The 18,692-nt window shown below is 41.3% G+C and overlaps 1 protein-coding gene across 1 annotated transcript in view; it reads left to right on the top strand.

The window, feature by feature from the left end:
- Positions 1 to 18,374: 18,374 nt before the first annotated feature.
- nubp1 (nucleotide binding protein 1 (MinD homolog, E. coli)) overlaps positions 18,375 to 18,692 on the top strand; it is a 62,172-nt gene continuing 61,854 nt past the window's right edge. Inside the window, exon 1 of the mRNA XM_048609306.1 lies at positions 18,375 to 18,480. Within this exon, the coding sequence (XP_048465263.1) occupies positions 18,450 to 18,480 (31 nt within the window). The 5' untranslated portion in view covers positions 18,375 to 18,449. The remainder of the gene's footprint in view (positions 18,481 to 18,692) is intronic.

Genomic DNA, 18,692 nt, shown 5'->3' with positions numbered 1-18,692 from the left:
AGTTTGGCTGAAAGACAGGATGTTGAAGCGTCTGGGCAGGAGAAATGCAAGAATTCCAAATTTCAAATAATCACAACAATTTATACCAGCAGAGCGAAAGGGCCAGTGATTGGTCAACAAGTCAACTCTGAATGGTCAAAGTGTCGCCATGCAGAATGCCATGGGGAAACTACATCTTTCCCATCCTTCTAGGTACATTTAAGCATACAAATTAGGAGCAGGAGTAGGTAATTCAGACCGCTCAGCCATTCAACAAGATCATGGCTGAACTGTCACCTTGAATTCCCATTCCTGTCTGCTCTTGATAACCATTCAACCCTTTGCCCAACAAGACATGAAACAACAATTCCTTTAGGATTTTTGACAGTTGCTTTGGCTTCTACCTTAATTGTGTGCATTAAGACATCTGGGAACATCAACCAGAATTGTGTGCAGTATTCTAACAGTAGCCCCATTGGTGTCCTGTGCAGCCGCAGCATGATGTCCCATCTCCTGTATTCGATGCTCTGACCGAAGAAGGCAAGCATGCCAAACGCCTTCTTCACCATCTAGTCTATCTGCAACTCCACCTGGGTTTGAGTCATAAGGAGAGGCTGAATAGGCCGGGGCTTTGTTCACACAGAGGGTGGTGGATCGAGCTGTCAGAGGGCGTGGTGAATGCGGTTACAATACAACATTTAAAAGACTCTGATGGGTATATGAATAGGAAGGGTTTAGTGGGATGTGGACCAAATGCTGGAAAATGGGACTAGGTCAGATTGGGATGTCTAGTCGAGTTGGACTGAAGGGTCTATTTTAATGCAGTATGAATCTATGATTCTAAGACTATCTAATTTTGCATTGAAAATATTCAAGTGCTCTGTTTTAACCACCTTTTTACAAATATTCATGACCCTCCAAGAAGAAACAATTTGCCTAACCTTTCTTTTAAATTATAACACCCGATTTGAAGCAGTGAGCTCAAGTTCTACATTCTCCCATAAGAGTAAACATGCTTTCAACATTTAACCTGTGAGGAATCCTCAGGATCTATATACTTTCATCAAGGCTCCTCATCTTCTAATCTGCAGTAGATTTCAACCTAATCTGTTCCACCTTTTCTCATAAGTCAAGCCTCTCATCCCGTGTAAATCAGAAAAGGTGCAAGACTTGAATATATTCCTCTTGATTGCAGAGGACAGGTTCTTGAGTATATTGCTTCTGGCAAATGTAACTAATCCACATTAAGAGTTTAAAGAGTTTAATTGCATTAAATTGGTTGGACTTTATGGCCTCAATGTTTACCTCATTGCAATCCTTTGTTTACTGGTATTTTTATCAGACAAAAATAAAATTCATAATATTATACCCAATTTTTGTGCCGCTGGAGCCAAGAGAACAAACCCCTTGATTGCTATTACTCCTTATCATCAGCCATGTCCCTTCTCTTTTTACCCCATTCCCTTTAAAACATGTAACCAGCTGGATCAACACAACAAGACATTGGTAGAAGCATTCAAAAGCATGCCAAAATAATAATGCTGGGTTGAAACTCAAGCCTAAAGGTACTATGTTTGAATGTAAAGGGCATTTGCAATAAGGTAGATGAATGAAGAGAACAAAAGTTTGTAAACAAGTATGGTATGTATGCAGTTACAGACACGTGGCTGCTGAGTGACCTAGGGTGTGAACTGAACATCTAAGGATATCAGTATTTAGGAAATATAGGCAGAAAGCAAAAGGACTTTGGGTGTCACTGGTAATGAAAGATTTAATCATGCAGCTGCCTTGCCTTGGATAGTGTCAAGCTTCTTGAGTGTTGTTCAGCTGCACTCAGTCACGCGAATACAGAGCGTTCCATCACACCCCTGACTTATAGATTGTAGACAGGCCATATGGAGAGTCAGAAGGTGAGTTATTCCCCAAGTCTCTGACTTGCTCTTGCAGCCATAGTATTCTATGTCTGAAACAAAAACAGAAATGGCTGGAAAATGTCAGCAGGTCTGTGGAGGGAAATAAAAGTTAATGTTTCTGGTTTGGTGACCCTTCTTCAGAACTGTTTTTTTTTAATGTTTTGTTTCAGATTTACAGCATCTGCAGTTCTTTCAGTATTCTATGGCTGGTTCAGCTCAGTTTCTGGTCAATGGTAACTCCCAGGATATTGACAATAGGGAGATTGTCATGCCATTAAATGGTTAGATTCTTTCTTGTTGGGGGTGATCATTGCCTGACATTGATATGGCATGATTCGTACTCACCACTTATCAGCCCATACCTGGATATTGTCCAGGTCTGGCTTCATTTGGACAAGGACTGCTCCAGTATCTGAAGAGTTTCAAATTGTGCTGAACATTGTGTAGCTAACAAAAATAATCCCCACTCTTGACTTTATGATGGATGCATTAGGTAGCCTCATTAGAAAAAATGACAATGAATAGGTTATGGTTAATATTTAAGGAATTAATGCACACATTTCAACAGTTATACATTGGAGGTTTTTGGATATAACCAGTAGAATAGATAAAGGGGAACCTGTAGGTGTGGAGCATTTGGAATTTTAGGAAGATTTTGATAAAGTCCCACATAATAAACGAGTGTGCAAAATCAAAGCTCATGGGATTGAAGGTAACATACTGAAAGTGGATTGAGATTTGTTTACCAGACAGGAAAAAGATGGTAGGAATAAATTGATCTTTTCCAGACTGGAAGGCGGTGACAAGAGAGATACCATAGGGATCAGGTATTCACAAATACAGCAAAGATTTGGATGGGAGAATCAAATGTAATATTTCCACATTTGCTGATGCACAAAACTAGGTGGGATTGTGCGTGATAAGAAGGATGCAAAAAGCCTTGAAGGCAGCTTCAACAACTTAATAGATTGGACAAATTCTTGGCAGGTGCCATACAATGTGGCTAAGTGTGAAGAAGACTAATTTGACAGGTTTTATTTAAATGGTAATATATTGGGTAATGTTGATGTACAAGTGATGTGGGTAACCTCGTACATTGGTCACTGAAAGCAAATAATGTAGATGCAAGCAGTAGTTAGGAAAATAAGTTGTATGTTGGCTTTCATTGTAAGAGAGTTTAAGCACAGGAGCAAAGATTTCTTTCTACAGTGGTACAGGGCCTTGGAGTATTCTGTGTAATCTCTTTTCCGTAATGCAATGTTTGTGATTTATGTATATTATATACATATATACTTTTAATATAATTTATTTCAGAGTTTTGATTTTGAACTAGTAGCATGCACCTTTTGGCCTGCATGTATGAAGGGGTTCAATGAGTTAATTCAAAGTATTTGTTAAGCCAGCATGAGAGGAGGGAGTTCCTAAGGTGATAATGGAAGTTTATTTGCATTAGGAGAGTTTTATGAGTGGCTAGAGTAAAGACTGAGGAGCAGTAACATGCATTCATTGAGAATTTTTTTTTGCTTAGAAGAAAAGCCCACAGCTTGAAAGGCTTTTGATATTCAGTTCACAGATAGCCTTGTTGCAGTTGGACGTATGAAACACTTGCTCCTAGAGAAAGCAGTTAGTTCAGAAATGTTAAGAAATAAGTTATCTCAGTGTAAAGGTTTTAATTTGAAAGTTCCAAACCAGAATGTTTGTTTAGAACCTTGAAGAGCTTATTTGAAGCTGAGAATATTTAAGCTTAGTCTAATCAAGGAAGACTTGGAATTGAAATAAACAGTTAAGTTAAGCCTATCGATCTGAAAGAGAAGCAAACTCTGTCGTGTGTAAGTACTGTAAGGTGATTTTGTTGGGATTGATGAGATTGTATTTTACTGTGTACTTTGAAACCTTTCAAATTGTGTTATATGTAAATAGCTTGGTATATTCCTTTTTTGCATAATGAACTTACACTTTATTGATAAAACCAAACCTGTGATTGTGTTTCAGTGAAATATCGTTTCATTAACTTAACAAAAAATAAAATATGAACTGTTAAGCCAGATTCCAATCTGGGATCTGGCTTGTCCAGTAGTAACATCAGCTGGAATCATTAACATTACCCAACAGAAAAATTCGTGTCATAGACAGGATGCGGCAAAAGTTCACCAGTTTGATTCCTGCAATGGCAGATTTGGCAAATGGGGAGAGATTGGTCAACTGGGTCTGTAGTCATTCTAGTTTAGAAGAATAAGAGGGATCTTACTGAAACATATAAAATTCTGACAGGGCTGGACAGACTGGATTCAGGGATGATGTTTCCTTAGTTGGGATCTCCAGAACAAGACACCAGGCCCTCAGGATATGTGGAATGCTATTTCAGACTGAGATGAGGAGAAATTCCTCCACTCAGAAGGTATTAAAGTGCTGGAATTCTCTACCACAAGAGATTGTAGGAGCAAAGTCATTGAATATATTTTAAAAAGAAATAGATTTATGGATGTTAAAGCTGTCAAGAGGTATGGGAAGAGAGCAGGAATATGGCATTGAGACAGAGGATTAGCTGTGATCATGTTGAATAGTAGAGAGGGCTCAATAGGCTGAATGGCCTACTCCTCCTGCTATATCGCAATTTTGTAGGAAACATAAATGATAAATTCACAATTACCAAGCAAGAAAGTTTGTAGAGGATGGAATCTGTTTGACTGGCAAAGGCAGACTTTGACCTGAGAGACTATTGTACAAAGTTTTCCAAAAATGAAAAGAAATGAAGTAGAAAATAGGGACCCACAAATACCTCAAACTGCATACAAGGTCATCAAGAACTGAAAGTCTTTGATGCAAAATGTTTCTCCTAAGGGCCAGACAATTGGCTTTTGTTTAGCCTACATCACAGATGTTTCTTCGGCAGTCAAAAGGTCCACCTACAGCATTTTCACATTGCTGGTGAAGTTGGAATAGATCTTCCTATATCTGCTGCTATTATTAACCACCAACACCACCAGGTAACATGTGCACAACGTTTCCATCTTTACACGTTAAGTTGTATAGTCTGGAGATGAACTTTCTCAGATCCTGGATGACTTTTCAGCTCCAAGTGTAAACTTTTGGACTTGAGGTCTTCGCCAATGTGGAGGAATCTTGATTGTCATGTTTGCAGGGCTCCACATGTGGAGAAAGAGGTCATCTGAAACACAGATTTGCCCAAATAGTTGCAATCATGAGAGTCCGATCTGACTTTATTGGTCAGTGCATTGAGTATAGGAGTTGGGATGTCATGGTGCAGCTGTACATGAAATTGGTGAGGCTACTTTTGGAATTCTGCATTCAATTCTGGTCTCCCTGCTACAGGAAAAATGCTGTTAAACTTGGAAGTGTTCAGAAAAGATTTACTATCGTGTTCGCTGGGGTTAGAAGGTTTGAGTTATAGGGAGAGGCTGAATAGGCTGGGGCTATTTTCCCTGGAGTGTCGGAGGCTGAGTGGGGACCTTACAAAAGTTTATAAAATCATGAGGTGCATGGATAAGGTGAAGAGCAAATGTCTTTTTCCCAGGGTAGGGGAGTCCAAAACTAGAGGTCATAGGTTTAAGGTGGGAGGGGAAAGGTTTAAAAGGGACCTGAGGGACAACTTTTTCATGCAGAGGGTGGTACGCATAATGAAATGAGCTGCCAGAGGAAATGGTGGAGCCTGGTACAATAACAACATTTAAAAGGACTCTACATGGGTATATGAATAGGAAGAGTTAAGCAGGATACGGGCCAAATGCTGGCAAATTGGACTAGATTAATTTAGAATATCTGGTCAGTATGCACAAGTTCAACAGAAGGGTCTGTTTCCGTGCTGCACAAATCTAAGACTCCAGGATTCAAAGACAGAGGATTTTGCTGCATACCCTTTGATCTAAAATTTTCTTACATTGTTTTATTTCCTTTTATTCATTCATCAGATGATCACCTATCACCTAGCCAGCATTTATTGTCAATTCCTAATTGCCCAGAGTTTAAGAGTCAACCACATTGTTGTGGGCCTGGAGTCACATGGAGACCAGAGCAAGAAAGGATAGCAGCTTCCATCCCTAAGTGACATTAGTGAATCAGACATGTTTTTCCCCAACAATTAACAATGGATTCACACTCATCATTAGACACTTAGTTCCAGATTTGTTTTTTTTTAATTGAATTCAAATTCCACCATCTACTGCAGCAGGATTTGAACCCAGGTTCCCATAATATTACCTAGGTCTCTGGATTAATAGTGATAATACCACTAGACCATCGCCATGGAGTCCAAGTGATTGCTTGATGCACCATGAATTAAAAGCATCTACTTCTGATTGGTCACAAACAGTATGAGCCCATGCGTTTGGTGCATATCAGGTTTGGAATTACAAGGCAGCTGTATTAATGTAAACACTCTTGCCAATTGGAGCTTGAACTTCCATATGTTCTATTAAAAAGTCAGATAATAACCTTGGAAATCTCTATTCATTAACATATCTCTTCTCTAGTGTTATTTATGTTGCGTGTTGAGCTCCCATGGAGTTTAGGTTTTTAGAGTGTTGGTGGTTCTATTATTCACTATATTGGAACATAGAGCATTTGTGAGTTGGAAGTGCTATACATTGTTGTTTTGATGGTTGCACTCAATATCTAGTGGTTCAGCTTCATCTTTAAGAAGACTTATTGCCAGATTTATCAACCCTAGCATTACCATGAGGGGAGTAATTTCATCCATACAGTCAAAGTTAATGAATGCTTCCAAAGCCAATTCATCACAATTCATGTTTTAACCAACTGTTCCCACCAAGTCAAATGTTGCTGAATTAAATGCTGCTCACTCAGGGTATCATTTGTGGCATGCAATTCGTTTCCTTTCTGATGCTAAACCCCAATGTTTAACTATGGTTTATTTACCACGCTGCACTGGTTTTCTCTTAACAAAGAATTGATCTGTAAATCTTCCAAGAGTTGAGAACACAAAGACCATTTCTGACAAAATGATGCTTCCTCTGAAGACTCTGTGCCTTATTTTCCTGCCTATGCTTTTCCAGATTAGGATCATTATTCCTTGCTTAGTAATCTTCAGATATAGCCCATTGGTTTCCAGAATCATGTCTCAATTGATGTCAGGTTTTAATGTAGGCTTCTGCTTTCTTTCAGCATTTCAGCAGACATTCCAAAGCTGTCAGGAGATCATCATTTTCTGTATTCCCATGGAAGCCTCTACTTTCTGAGCTGTCAGGGAGTTTCCATTCTCATGCATTCAGGTTTGGTTTTATCTGATGCTTCATTCACATCTTCAGAGGTCTTCGCTTGGGGCCCTTCTGGAGGAGTTTTCAAACCAGTTACTCCGAGCTGCTGTTTTCTCCCATGTGGTCAATAGTCGCCGACCATTAATGTCCTCAAATGGACTTTTTCTTATTTGTGAATGGGACTTGAGCATCACTGGCTAGGCCAGCACGTCTCTAGGCCAGCCTGTCTCTAGCTGCCATTGAAAAAACGGTGGTGAGCTGCCTTCTTGAACCACTGCAGTCCCTTTGCTATTGGTAGGGCCACAATGCCATTAGTGAGGGAATTCCAGGATTTTGACCCAGTGACACTGAACAAACTGTTCTCTGCATTAACCTTTGAGTTGAAAAGGGGGGATCACACAGGTGGGGGCAATGGCATACTGGTAGTGATACGAATCCAAAGGTCCGTACTAATGCTCCAGGGATATGAGTTCAACAACAAATGTCGGAAACTAATTAATTAATAAAGCTGGAATTTAAAAAGCTCATCGTCAGTAATGATGAACATGAGGCTACCTGATAGGGTAGCACAGTGTCTCCGTAGTTAGCACTGCTGCCTCACGGTGCTACGGACCTGGGTTCAATTCCACCCTTGGGCAACTGTCTGTGGGGAATTTGCATATTTTCCCTGTGTCTGTGTGGGTTTCCTCTGGATGCTCTGGTTTCCTCCACAGTCCAAACATGTGCAGGTGAGGTGGATTGGCCATGCAAAATGCAGGGATGTTAGTATATTTTAACAGTGCATGTAAGAAATGTAAATGTAAAGTAACTATTTTAATTTTATAAAAGAAGAATGTCTTGAGATACATCTAAGATACAGAAACATATACTGACCAGATGTCTTACTAGTGTTAGTAGTCATTTATCAATTATGGCAGTCTCACAAGTGGAAACACTTGTCACATGTTATTGCTGACAATGATATACCGGAATTACAACACCTGCTACAACTTAATGCTGGTTAATGTATGTGGCTAAAGCTCCTTTATGATGCTGTTTGGTGATTATAACATCATACACAACAGATGTACAATTCTTTTTCTCAATCTCCATGGGCTTTCCTCCTTGAATATTTATTCAGTCGTAATCTAACTGAATGAGAAAGCCATCCCAAAAGACTGAATGGTCCACTCTTATTCACAGCATTTCCTACAAAGGAGAGAGTCGAATGTAAGGCAAGGGATAAAATTCTGCCATGCATTAGCACACTAGTCAAATGTACATTTCGGTCTATGATTGTGTGTGGGAGCTATTCTTGACTAACAAGGGTGCCAAAGGTGGGAATGTGGAGCTTTTTAAAACTTCATTCATGGGATGTGGGTGTCACAGCAGTTACTGCCTGTCCCTAGTTGCCCTTGAGAAGGACGTGGTAAACTGCCTTCTTAAACCGCTGCAGTCCGTATGCTGCAAGTTGACCCACTGCCATTTGGGAGGGAATTCCAGGATTTTGACCCGGCAACACTGGTGGAATGATGATATCTTTCCAAGTCAGGGCGGTGAGTGGCCTGGAGGGAAACTTGCAGATGGTGGTGGTATTTGCTGCCCTTGCCCTTCTAGATGGAAGTGGGTCTGGATTTGGAGTTGAGATTTCAATCAGCCATCACCTTATTGAATGGGATGCAGGCTCAAGCAGCCAAATGGCTGACTCCTGCTTCTGGTTAGTATGTTCATACGAATTAAGGTTTGCTCGCATCACAACATGACTCAAGTTGGATTGGGTTAGTATATCAATGCACTCACATAATTCACTTTATTTTATCCTTCAGCTTGTTAAAATTCAGTTTCAGTGCATGCTTATAAAATGACTCATGTTAAACTCTAGCAAAGACAGAAACAAAAACAAAGGTTGCTGAAGAAACTCAGCACATCTGGCAGCATCTGTGGAGAGAAACGGAGTTAACATTCAAGTCCTCAGAACTAGTTTCCATCTGTTGCCAGCCACTTCTGGGATTTTGGAAGCGACCACCATGGGCTCCTGTGAAGCTCCTGGCTTGCACCATTTGAAGTGGTGCCTGTTATGTATGTAGTTGGGAGTGTTATCCCTTTAAGAGAGATAGTCAGGTGACCTGGATGGGTGGAGCTTTGGTCCAGTCTAGAAACAGCTGTACAGGTGTGAGCATCCTCCAATAAAGTGTTCCTGTTCGGATTTACCATTCTTCTGTCTGGGCAATAATTTCTGGCTCCAAAGGAAGTACCAACATATCAGTACCTAACTGGTTTTTCAATATGGTGCCAGAAACCTTTGACCCTAGAAGATCCTGGAAGTGGGCAAGCACTTTTGTCTCTCTTGCCATGCTATGGGCTGATTAACTTCTGTAACACCTCGCTTGCATAGCTAATGAACTGAGAAGCATGTGACCGCATGAGATAAGTTGCTAAGTGCTCAGACAGAAAGAAGGGTCCAGACCCAACAAGTCAGCTTTCCTGCTCCTCTGATGCTGCTTGGCCTGCTGTGTTCAACCAGCTCTACACCTTGTTATCTCAGACAGAAAGGATGCTCTCCAATACACTTGATGCCACTCTTTAACTTCAAAGTGGAAAATTCAGTCCTGTCACTCGAGTGGTCAAAAGTAACAAAGGCGTGGATGAGAGTTTTAGCAACAAGTGAGCTGAAGTAGAGACAGACTGGGGAAATGTTACGAAAGTGAAAACAGACCACACGTGAAGTTGTGGAAATGTACAGAACTGGGCAGAGCTTCTCCAGTGTGACACCAAAGTTGCAAACTGTGGTCTCAAGCAGTTGCCAAAAAGAGGAATAGAGGCTGGATTTCAGGACCCCTGCAGTCATCAGGCCGACATATCCCAGTGACAGTAATAATCCGCTGTGGCCTGAAAACACAGTGGCATGGTGGTAACATCACAAGGCTAGTAACACAGACGTCCAGGCACAAATTCAAATCCAATAATCAAAGCCATTGAAATTTAAATTCAATTAATAAATCTCGAATTGAAAGTTTGTCTCAGCGCTGGTGACCTTGGCTTTTAGGACAAACCATCTGGTTCACCAATATAGATGAGACAAAATCACACAACGTAGGAGCAGATGTAGGCCATTCAGCCCATCAGGTCTGCTCCACTGTTCAATGAGGTTGTGGCTGATCTGATAACCCTTAACTCCACTTTCTCGCCTTTCCTCATAACCCTTGGTTTCCTTCCTGATTAAAAATCTGTCTGCCTCAGCCTTGAATATACTTGAAGATCTAGCCTCAACAGCCCTCTGCAGTGAAGAATTCCACAGATTCATTACCCTCTGAGAGAAGAAATTCCTCCTCATCTCTGTCCTAACTGGGTGTTCCCTTACTCTGAGATTATGCCCTCTGGTGCTAGACCCTCCCACAAGGGGAAACAACCTTTCTGAAATCCCCCCACCTCCTGTTGAGCCCTAGGAATCTTACATGTTTCAATAAGGTCTCCTCTATTCTTCTAAACTCCCAATCAGTAAAAGCCCAAGCATTCAGCCTCTCATTAGGAAATCCCTCCATACCCAGGGGTAACCTAGAGAACCTTCTCTGGATAGCCTCCAATGTCAGTGCACCTTTCCTGACATGAGGGGACCAAAATTGTTCACAGTATTCTGGTGTGGTCTGACAGTGCATTTATAGTTTTAGCAAGACTTCCTTATATTTATACTTCATTCCCAATGATATGAAAGTCAACATTTCATTTGTTTTTCCTATTATATACCGAATTTCTATGCTTTTTTTGTGACTCATACATGAGGACTGCCAAATCCCCCAGTGCTGCAGAGCTCTGCAGTCATTCCCAATTTAAATAATATTAAGCTCCTCTATTCTTCCTGCTAAGTTGCATAACCTCATGCTTTCCCACATTATATTCCATCTGGCAAGATTTTGCCTGCTCAGTTAACATAGCTATTCTGCTCTGTTAGACTCTTTTGTGTCATCCTTATGACTTAAAAATCTGCAATTATTAACTGGCCCGACCTATACATAACTCCACATGTTGTGGTCGCCTATTAAATGTCCTTTGAAAACCTAGCAAATGATTCAGTTGAAGGAGAAATAGGGATGGACAACAAAATTGGCCTTGCCAGTGACATTCGCAACCCATCAAAGAACAAAGTTTTTAAAAATGCTCTTTGCAGTCATATTGCAATGTTGCAATTGGAATAGTGGCAGATACCCTCTAGATTCAACAACAGTTAAACAGGGGTCAGGTGCCAGGTAATCAATTATCTGCATATTCTAGAATACACTTTGTTTCCTTTCCTTTCATTTGTTCCTGACTTTCATTCTGTTACCTTCAAACTTAACAAAAGTTATTCATGTTTTCAAGAGCCTTTTACGACTTTCCAACTGCTTGCAGAATTGCTGTGCTCTGATTGAGATAGACTTCATTAATTCCCTGCAGCCCATTAAATTCAATTTGTATGCAATTTTCACTCTTACTGCTAGTGTGCAATTTACACCTGCCTTAATTAAAGACTTCAGAAAACTGGACGTAAACAACAGTTTCAATTAAGTCTGAAATCCTCTGGTTGTCATGACTGAATTCAGTACAAACTGTAGCCATAACTTAGGCAGCAGTGTTTGATCAGAGTTTTCAACTCTGTACTTATTGGGGGGATTAATACACTCGAGGATGATATCTGATCAGCTGCCCACATACCAACATTCCTCTAAATCTCCACCCTGCACCAGTCTTGAACTTGCATCTTTCTCCAGCTTCTCTCCTATTGCCCATCATGCCCTCTCTCACTTCATCCTGTCCTGCTCCTGTGGTCCTAGTCTCACACCTAACCACTCAAAACTCTCGGTCCCTGTGTTAACCAATACAAAAGATGGCCCTTGTTATGGACCAGATCAAACCCCCTCAAAATATTCAGAAGATAGTCGAGACCCTAACTTTTTTTTATTTTAAAAGTAAAGGTAATATGTGGCATTCCAAATGCAATTTGGTTGGTCAAACTACTGGACTTAAAGCAAAGTGCACTTTATTCATCCACTATAGTTAAAATACAACTAAGAAAGAAGGGATTGGAATAACAATTCTATTGGATAACTTAATAGAACAATAAATACAGTAACTATTACTAATTAACTGTTCCAATATAGTAACATTCCAGAAACACACCCTTGGCAAAAGGCAAATTCAGATAATACATTGTCTTACATGCAACTCCTTATATTCTACTTAAAACTAAGAAGGTGTGCAATGTGTAACTTTTATCCTTATTTCTTCTGTTTTTCGTTGTATGATAATTACTGAGATGTTTAACTTTTAATTTTGTTCTTTCTTTCTACCTTGTTCTTAAGATTCTGTACCTAAGTACTTGTACCTAAGATTGCACCTTGTGTGGTGGCATTATACACTTTTCACTGTATTTCTGAACTTTTGTACTTGAGTATACATGACAATAAAAATCTAAAAGAAATACAGTAGCAGGAAGCAAGCACCCAGCTTTAGGCTGTAACTGAGAGAGTGAAAAAAAAGCTTCCATTTCTTCAAGCCCCCCACAGCAACTTTTGAAAACTAAAACTAAAAATCCTGGTTCTGTGATAGCTTGACTACACCCATTCAGGCTGCTTCTATTGTTTCAACTTAATTAAAAAGCCCAAGGCCTCATAAGCTGTTTACATAAGCCTCACAGCAGCTCTGGCAGACTGATCGATAACTCTGGCTTTAAAAAAACCCAGGACAAAATACACCTCTTAAAGCCACAGTATTGTCGTACCCTCTTTGTTCAGGCCTTGTAGTAAATCTGCTGTTGTCACCCTTCCTTTTGAAAAACCGACCATTGACACCACCACCATGCCATTTCCAACAACCCAATCCACTCTGCAATCCTTTAATGTGTTAGCTCCTCCCAAATCCATCCCTGTTTTCCATGGATCCATTTGAATCCCTCCAATCAGTTTTCCATAATAAAAAAATGGCTCAAAGTTATAAATGACGGTCCACATAACCATGACGAAGGTAAACATCTTCTTAACCTGTCTGCAGCCTTTGAAAATGACAGCTTCAATGCCTCTTCACTGGTGCCCTGTGGGGTAGGACTATTTTGATCTGGATGAATCAAATTGTAACCACAGTGTCGCTTGCAATGTGTTTTTTTTCTGTACTTCAAAAATCTGGTGGCCTGAAGAGATCAGTCTTTACCCATTCCTTCTTCTCTAATTTCTAATCTACACAAAGACAAGGTGGTGGATGTTGCCTGTATTGATTTCAAAAAAAAAGTGACAAAATACATAGCATTGATTAACAAAATTGAGACCCGTGGAATCTTAGGTAAAGTTGCCATAGTCCTACACTCTCACTAGAAACAGACAACTGGAGCTGGGTTTAACCTGAGGGTCACCACACCTCAAGCAAAAGCAAGGTGAGACCTTCAGGGTAATGTCCACCTGTGCAAGGATTTAAACTATGCTGTTGGTTGCACTGTATAACACAAACTAGCCAACTGAGCTAACCAAATCCCACATGGAATTAGAGGGTCAGTGACCAACTGGTTAAAAAAAAGGCCTTAAAGACAGAAAACAGGGAGAAATGGCTATTTTACAGACCAGAGGATGGCAGACAGTTGCGTTCCTCAATGGTCAGTATGAGGACTGTTGCTATTTGTTTTGGTGTATGTAAATGATCCTTCAATTTTGAAATACACAGAGAATTTCATAAGATGGTGATGAGACCAAACACGGAGGAGTGGCGAACAGCGTGGATGATACAAATCCATTTGCACCATGAGGGATTCTCTTTCTCACCCTCCTCCCCCGACCTGAGGCATGGTGACCTTCAGGTTAAATCATTACCAGTTATCTCTTTCTAATGAGAGAGCAGCCCTCTGTTCTGGTAAGAGTACAGACACTTTAAGTGTGGAGCGGTTAGCTCAGTTATATGGAAGACTGGTTTGTAATCCAGTGTAATGGCAGCAGCATGGGGTCAATTCCTACATTGACTGAGATCAAGCTCTCCCCTCACTTGAGCTGTAGTGACCTTCAGGTTAAACCACTACCAGCTTTCTCTCTTGAATGAGGGAGGATCACTGTGGTCTAATCAGATAATGACAAGCGGCAGCAGAATTGACGAAAAGTGTCAGATTATTCATTACTAAACACAGATGAAATACTAACATTACACGTGTACTGACAGGCCGGAAAGAAAAGAGGAGTCCACATGTTAAAGAAGATAAAACGGACCGGTCTCTGAATTGTTTGTGAGGAGTGGATAGTTGAATGTTACGGCTGTTATACTGATATTATCACTAGTGATGACATTGGTAGTTGAACAGTTGATTTCAAGATTCTTGAATTTGTAAGTTGATTGAAACTCTTTTTTTCCCTGATTCCTTTTGGCAGTGGCTCACTGTCAGAATGAGAGAGAACTTTTTCACTTTGCTTTACCTGCAGTACTGGGCTGTGTAATTAGCTGTCCTGAGAGCTGTGACCCTCACAGCACCCTTATCTGCACACAAGAACATCAGGTCATTAATGTACAGGAACTAGGACTTGTCTACTCCTTCAAGGTGTTGGGGGGAAGCAAATGTGTCTCTCAGCTGTCTTTTTTTTATTAGCATCGTGTTCACATTCTGAGATATTCCCAAGGATTACAAGGACAGTTTGTCATGCATTTTCTCCCTTTAAAGCTTCTGTAGCATCTTGTTAGGTGTGATGTCTAGAGTTTCTCTCTCTCTGTCTCTCTAGACTGCCACTGAATTCACCTCTGTAGTCAACATGTATTTCCTTATTTTAAAAGGCTCATAATAATTGACGTTTGATATGTCCACGGGTAATCAGAGTTATGATTCAGAGTCATAACAAAGAGGACCACTCATAGAATTCCTCCAAGCAGAAAGAAGCAATTTGGCCCATTGAGTTCACACTGACCCTCCAGAAATTACCCCGCCCAGATCCAACCCCCATCCTATCACTGTAACCCCACGGTTACCGTGGCTAATCTATCGAGCCTGCATAAACCTGGACACTACAGGACAATTTACCAGAGCCAATCCACCTAACTTGCACATCTTTGGACTATGGGAGGAAACCAGAGCAAGCCCACACAGACATGGGGAGAACACACAGACTCTACACAGACAGTTGTTTGAACCTGGATCCCTGGAGCTGTGAAGCAGCAGTGCTAACCACTGAGCCAGCATGCTACCCTCTTGATACCTTGTCATGTTTGCCACCTTTACCAGGATGTAGCTTGTACAGGTTGTTTGACATACCTCACTATCACCAATTCCCCTTTGTCTCTGCTTTGTCTTGGGCCTATCTAGTGATTAGCAGTCAAGGATACATCACTGCAGAATATTTGCACAAAAGGTTGTGTTTTTAGATAATATAAAGATTTATTGCATGAAAGCAATAGGTCCAACTGCAGTCCCTCAGGCATCATTACTTGGACGTTGGGGAGCAGTAAAGATACATCTACTCCTTCCAAAAGCTCGAGTCGACTTCCTTGTCTCCACCCACAGACTGTGTGTGGTATTAGTTGAATAGGTGGAGCTGGTATAATATGAACATTAACCCCTGCAGAACTATTAACTCACACAACAGGAATGGGATCCTGATTAGGGGCAGGTGTATTAGCATGTCTTGAACTTTGAATTTGGCAGGAGTTATTGAGAGAGTAGTTAGCAAAGTGAAATCTTGGGCTTCCTAAAAAGAGGCAGTGATTGTAAAACCAGAGGAGTCATGCTGAACCTTTACAAATCTCCACTGAGGCCTCATATCGGGAATATTACATTTAGATTTGGTCATCATAAGGTAATGTTATAGACATCCTTGACAGGATGCAGAAAAGCTATAGTTGTTCCAGAGTTAGAGGATTTTAGTTACAAGGTTTGGTTGAAAGAGTGCGTTTGTTCTCCTCGGAGCAAAGGCAGAAATTGAGCGGAGATTTGATAAAGGTATAAAAGTTTATGGCAGGTTTGTTAAGGTCAACACGGAAGAAAACTGTTCCCAATAGCTGTTAGTTGGACAACGGGGCATAGATTGAAGGTTATGAGCAATAGCCGTAGAGAGAACGTGCAGAGGAACTTTACTATGCAATGCGTAGCAATGACCTGGAGCCATCAATGATTTAATCAAAGAATCCCAACAGTGTGGAAGCAGGTCATTCAGCCAATTGTGTCCACACCGACCCTCTGAAGGGCATCCCACACAGACTCACCACCCCTACCCTATCCCTGTAATCCTGCAACTCCCATAGCTAATCCGCCTAACCTACATGTCCCTGGACACAATGGGCAATTTAGCATGGGCAATCCACCTGCACATCTTTTGACTGTCGAAGGAAACCAGAGCACCCAGAGGAACCCTACACACCCTACACGGGGAGAACGTGCAAACTTCATGTGGATAGTCATCTGAGGATGGAATTGAACATAGATCCCTGACACTGTGGGGCAGCAGTGCTAACCGTTGAGCCGCAATGCCACCCACTTAAATACAAATGAAGAGGGCACTTGAAGGAATTAAATGTGCAGGACAATGAGGAGCAATGAAAATATTGAGCAGGAAAGTGAGACTGATTAGGTTTCACCATGGAAAGCAGGCATGGACTTGTCAGGCTGAATGACTTCTTTCTGTATCATGAACTATAAATAACTGAGGACAGCTAGATAAAGGGATGAAGGCATTGCAGGTATTGAGAAGATTCCGGAGATAAAGATATGTCAGGGGATTTAAACATAATTGAGGAAGTTTTAGGTGTTTGGGAACCAGATAGTGAAGATCAGCATGTACAGTGACGATATTCAGGTGGCTTGGGGACATTGGACAGTTCAGTTTAGTGCTGAAAATGCATGGCTGAGGTTTTGGTGAGTGACTGTGGAGGAGAAAGTTAAAAGCCTTTATTATTGAGACCCTGGATGGTGTAAAAACAGAAGTGCTGGATAATCCAATCAGCAGGTCTGGCAGCATCTATGCAGAGAGAGAAAAACAGTTAACATTCCAAGTCCAGTACAAACTTTTCATTGATTCTCTCTTTCTCTCATTCTGGTGGATGAAGTAGAATGTGGATAAAGGTGAGGTTATCCAATTTGGTAGTAAAAACAAGAAGGCAGGTTATGATCTAAACAGCGATAGATTGAGAAAGGGTACTACAATGGAAACTGGGTATTCTTGTACACCAGTTGCTGAAAATAACCATGTAAGCACAGGAGGTGGTGAAGAAGGCAGATGGTGTGTTGACCCACATTGAGAGACGATTGGAGTACTGGAGCAGGGATGTCTTGCTGCAATTGTACAGGGCCTTGGTGAGACCACACCTGGAGTACTGTGTGTTGTTTTGTTCTCTTCATCCGAGGAAGGCTGAGGTAGGCTGTTCTGCTAGGGAAGGACTGCAATTAGATTGATTCCTGAAATGACAGGACTGAAGCATTGAGAGAGACTGGATCAGTTAGGACTTTATTCACTGGAGTTTTAAAAAAATGAGAGGGGTTTTCAAAGAAACTGATAAAATTCTAACAGGATTAGACAAGGTAAATGCAGGAAGGACATTCCTGACGCCTAGGGAGTCGAGAAACAGGGGTCACAGTCTAAGGATACATGGTATATCATTTAGGACTGAGATGAGGAGAAATTTCTTCATCCATGATGAGCATGTGCAATTCTCTCCAACATAAAATGCTTGAGTCCAAAGGATTGAACGCTTTCTAGAAAGTGTCAGAAAGCTCTTACGGCTGAAGGGATCAAACAGTATGGAGAGAAAGTGGGAATGGGGTACTGAGTTGGATGATCATACTGAAAGGCGCATCAAGTTTCAACGGCCAAATGGCCTACTCCTGCTCTGATTTGCTATGTTACTACTCCAGAGATGCTGCCAAACCTGCTGAGCTTTTCCTGCAATTTGTGTTTTCATTTCAGATCTCCAGCTTGCATATTGCTTTTGCTTTATGCAGAGTTAGAAGCTCATCGTTGGGTTTTACGAAGGACAGGTTACAAACAGCTTGGTTTTACCTGAACCAGGGGCCGGGGACAGAAAGGAGTTGGTGACACAGGTAGTTAGTTAAATTCATCTGCCTATTGATAGTTAGATAGACACACCAAAGTAAAATCCCTGACATCTGCTACATCCAAAACCAGCAGTGTGATTGCAGTTTATGGAAATAATAATTCTGAATGTTCTATCTTAATTCATATCTATGGATAATATGGAGGAAATGCTGTTACAAATTTTGGTTTAGAGTAATTTTCAGCATTTACAATGAGGAGTGATGCTCGTCTCACCGGAACGTTTGTCGGTGGCGCTGGCGGAGGTCGGTACAATTCGCTGCTGCACCAAGGGACCGGAAGTGCGGCTCCAGGACGACGCGAGCATGGCGGACGTCCCAAGCAACGCGCCATCACGTGAGTGCGGGGTCAGGAGCGGAGCGGGATTCCCGGGAGTTAAATTATTGAAGTTTACAGAGAACACCGACAAGTGGGGAGAGGAGACCGGAAACAGGACCTACACCAATCACCTTCCCCACTGGCCACAGAGTGAGGGTCAGTCACTGACCCCGGGGGACGGTCAGAGGGTGGGGGTCAGTCACTGACCCCGGGGGACGGTGAGAGGGTGG

The sequence above is a fragment of the Rhincodon typus genome, chromosome 21 (assembly GCF_021869965.1).
Source record: "Rhincodon typus isolate 14 chromosome 21, sRhiTyp1.1, whole genome shotgun sequence".
NCBI classification, from domain to species: Eukaryota; Metazoa; Chordata; class Chondrichthyes; order Orectolobiformes; family Rhincodontidae; genus Rhincodon; species Rhincodon typus.
Note: the sequence above shows the minus strand (reverse complement) of the source record. Positions and strands in the feature narration are given on the sequence as shown.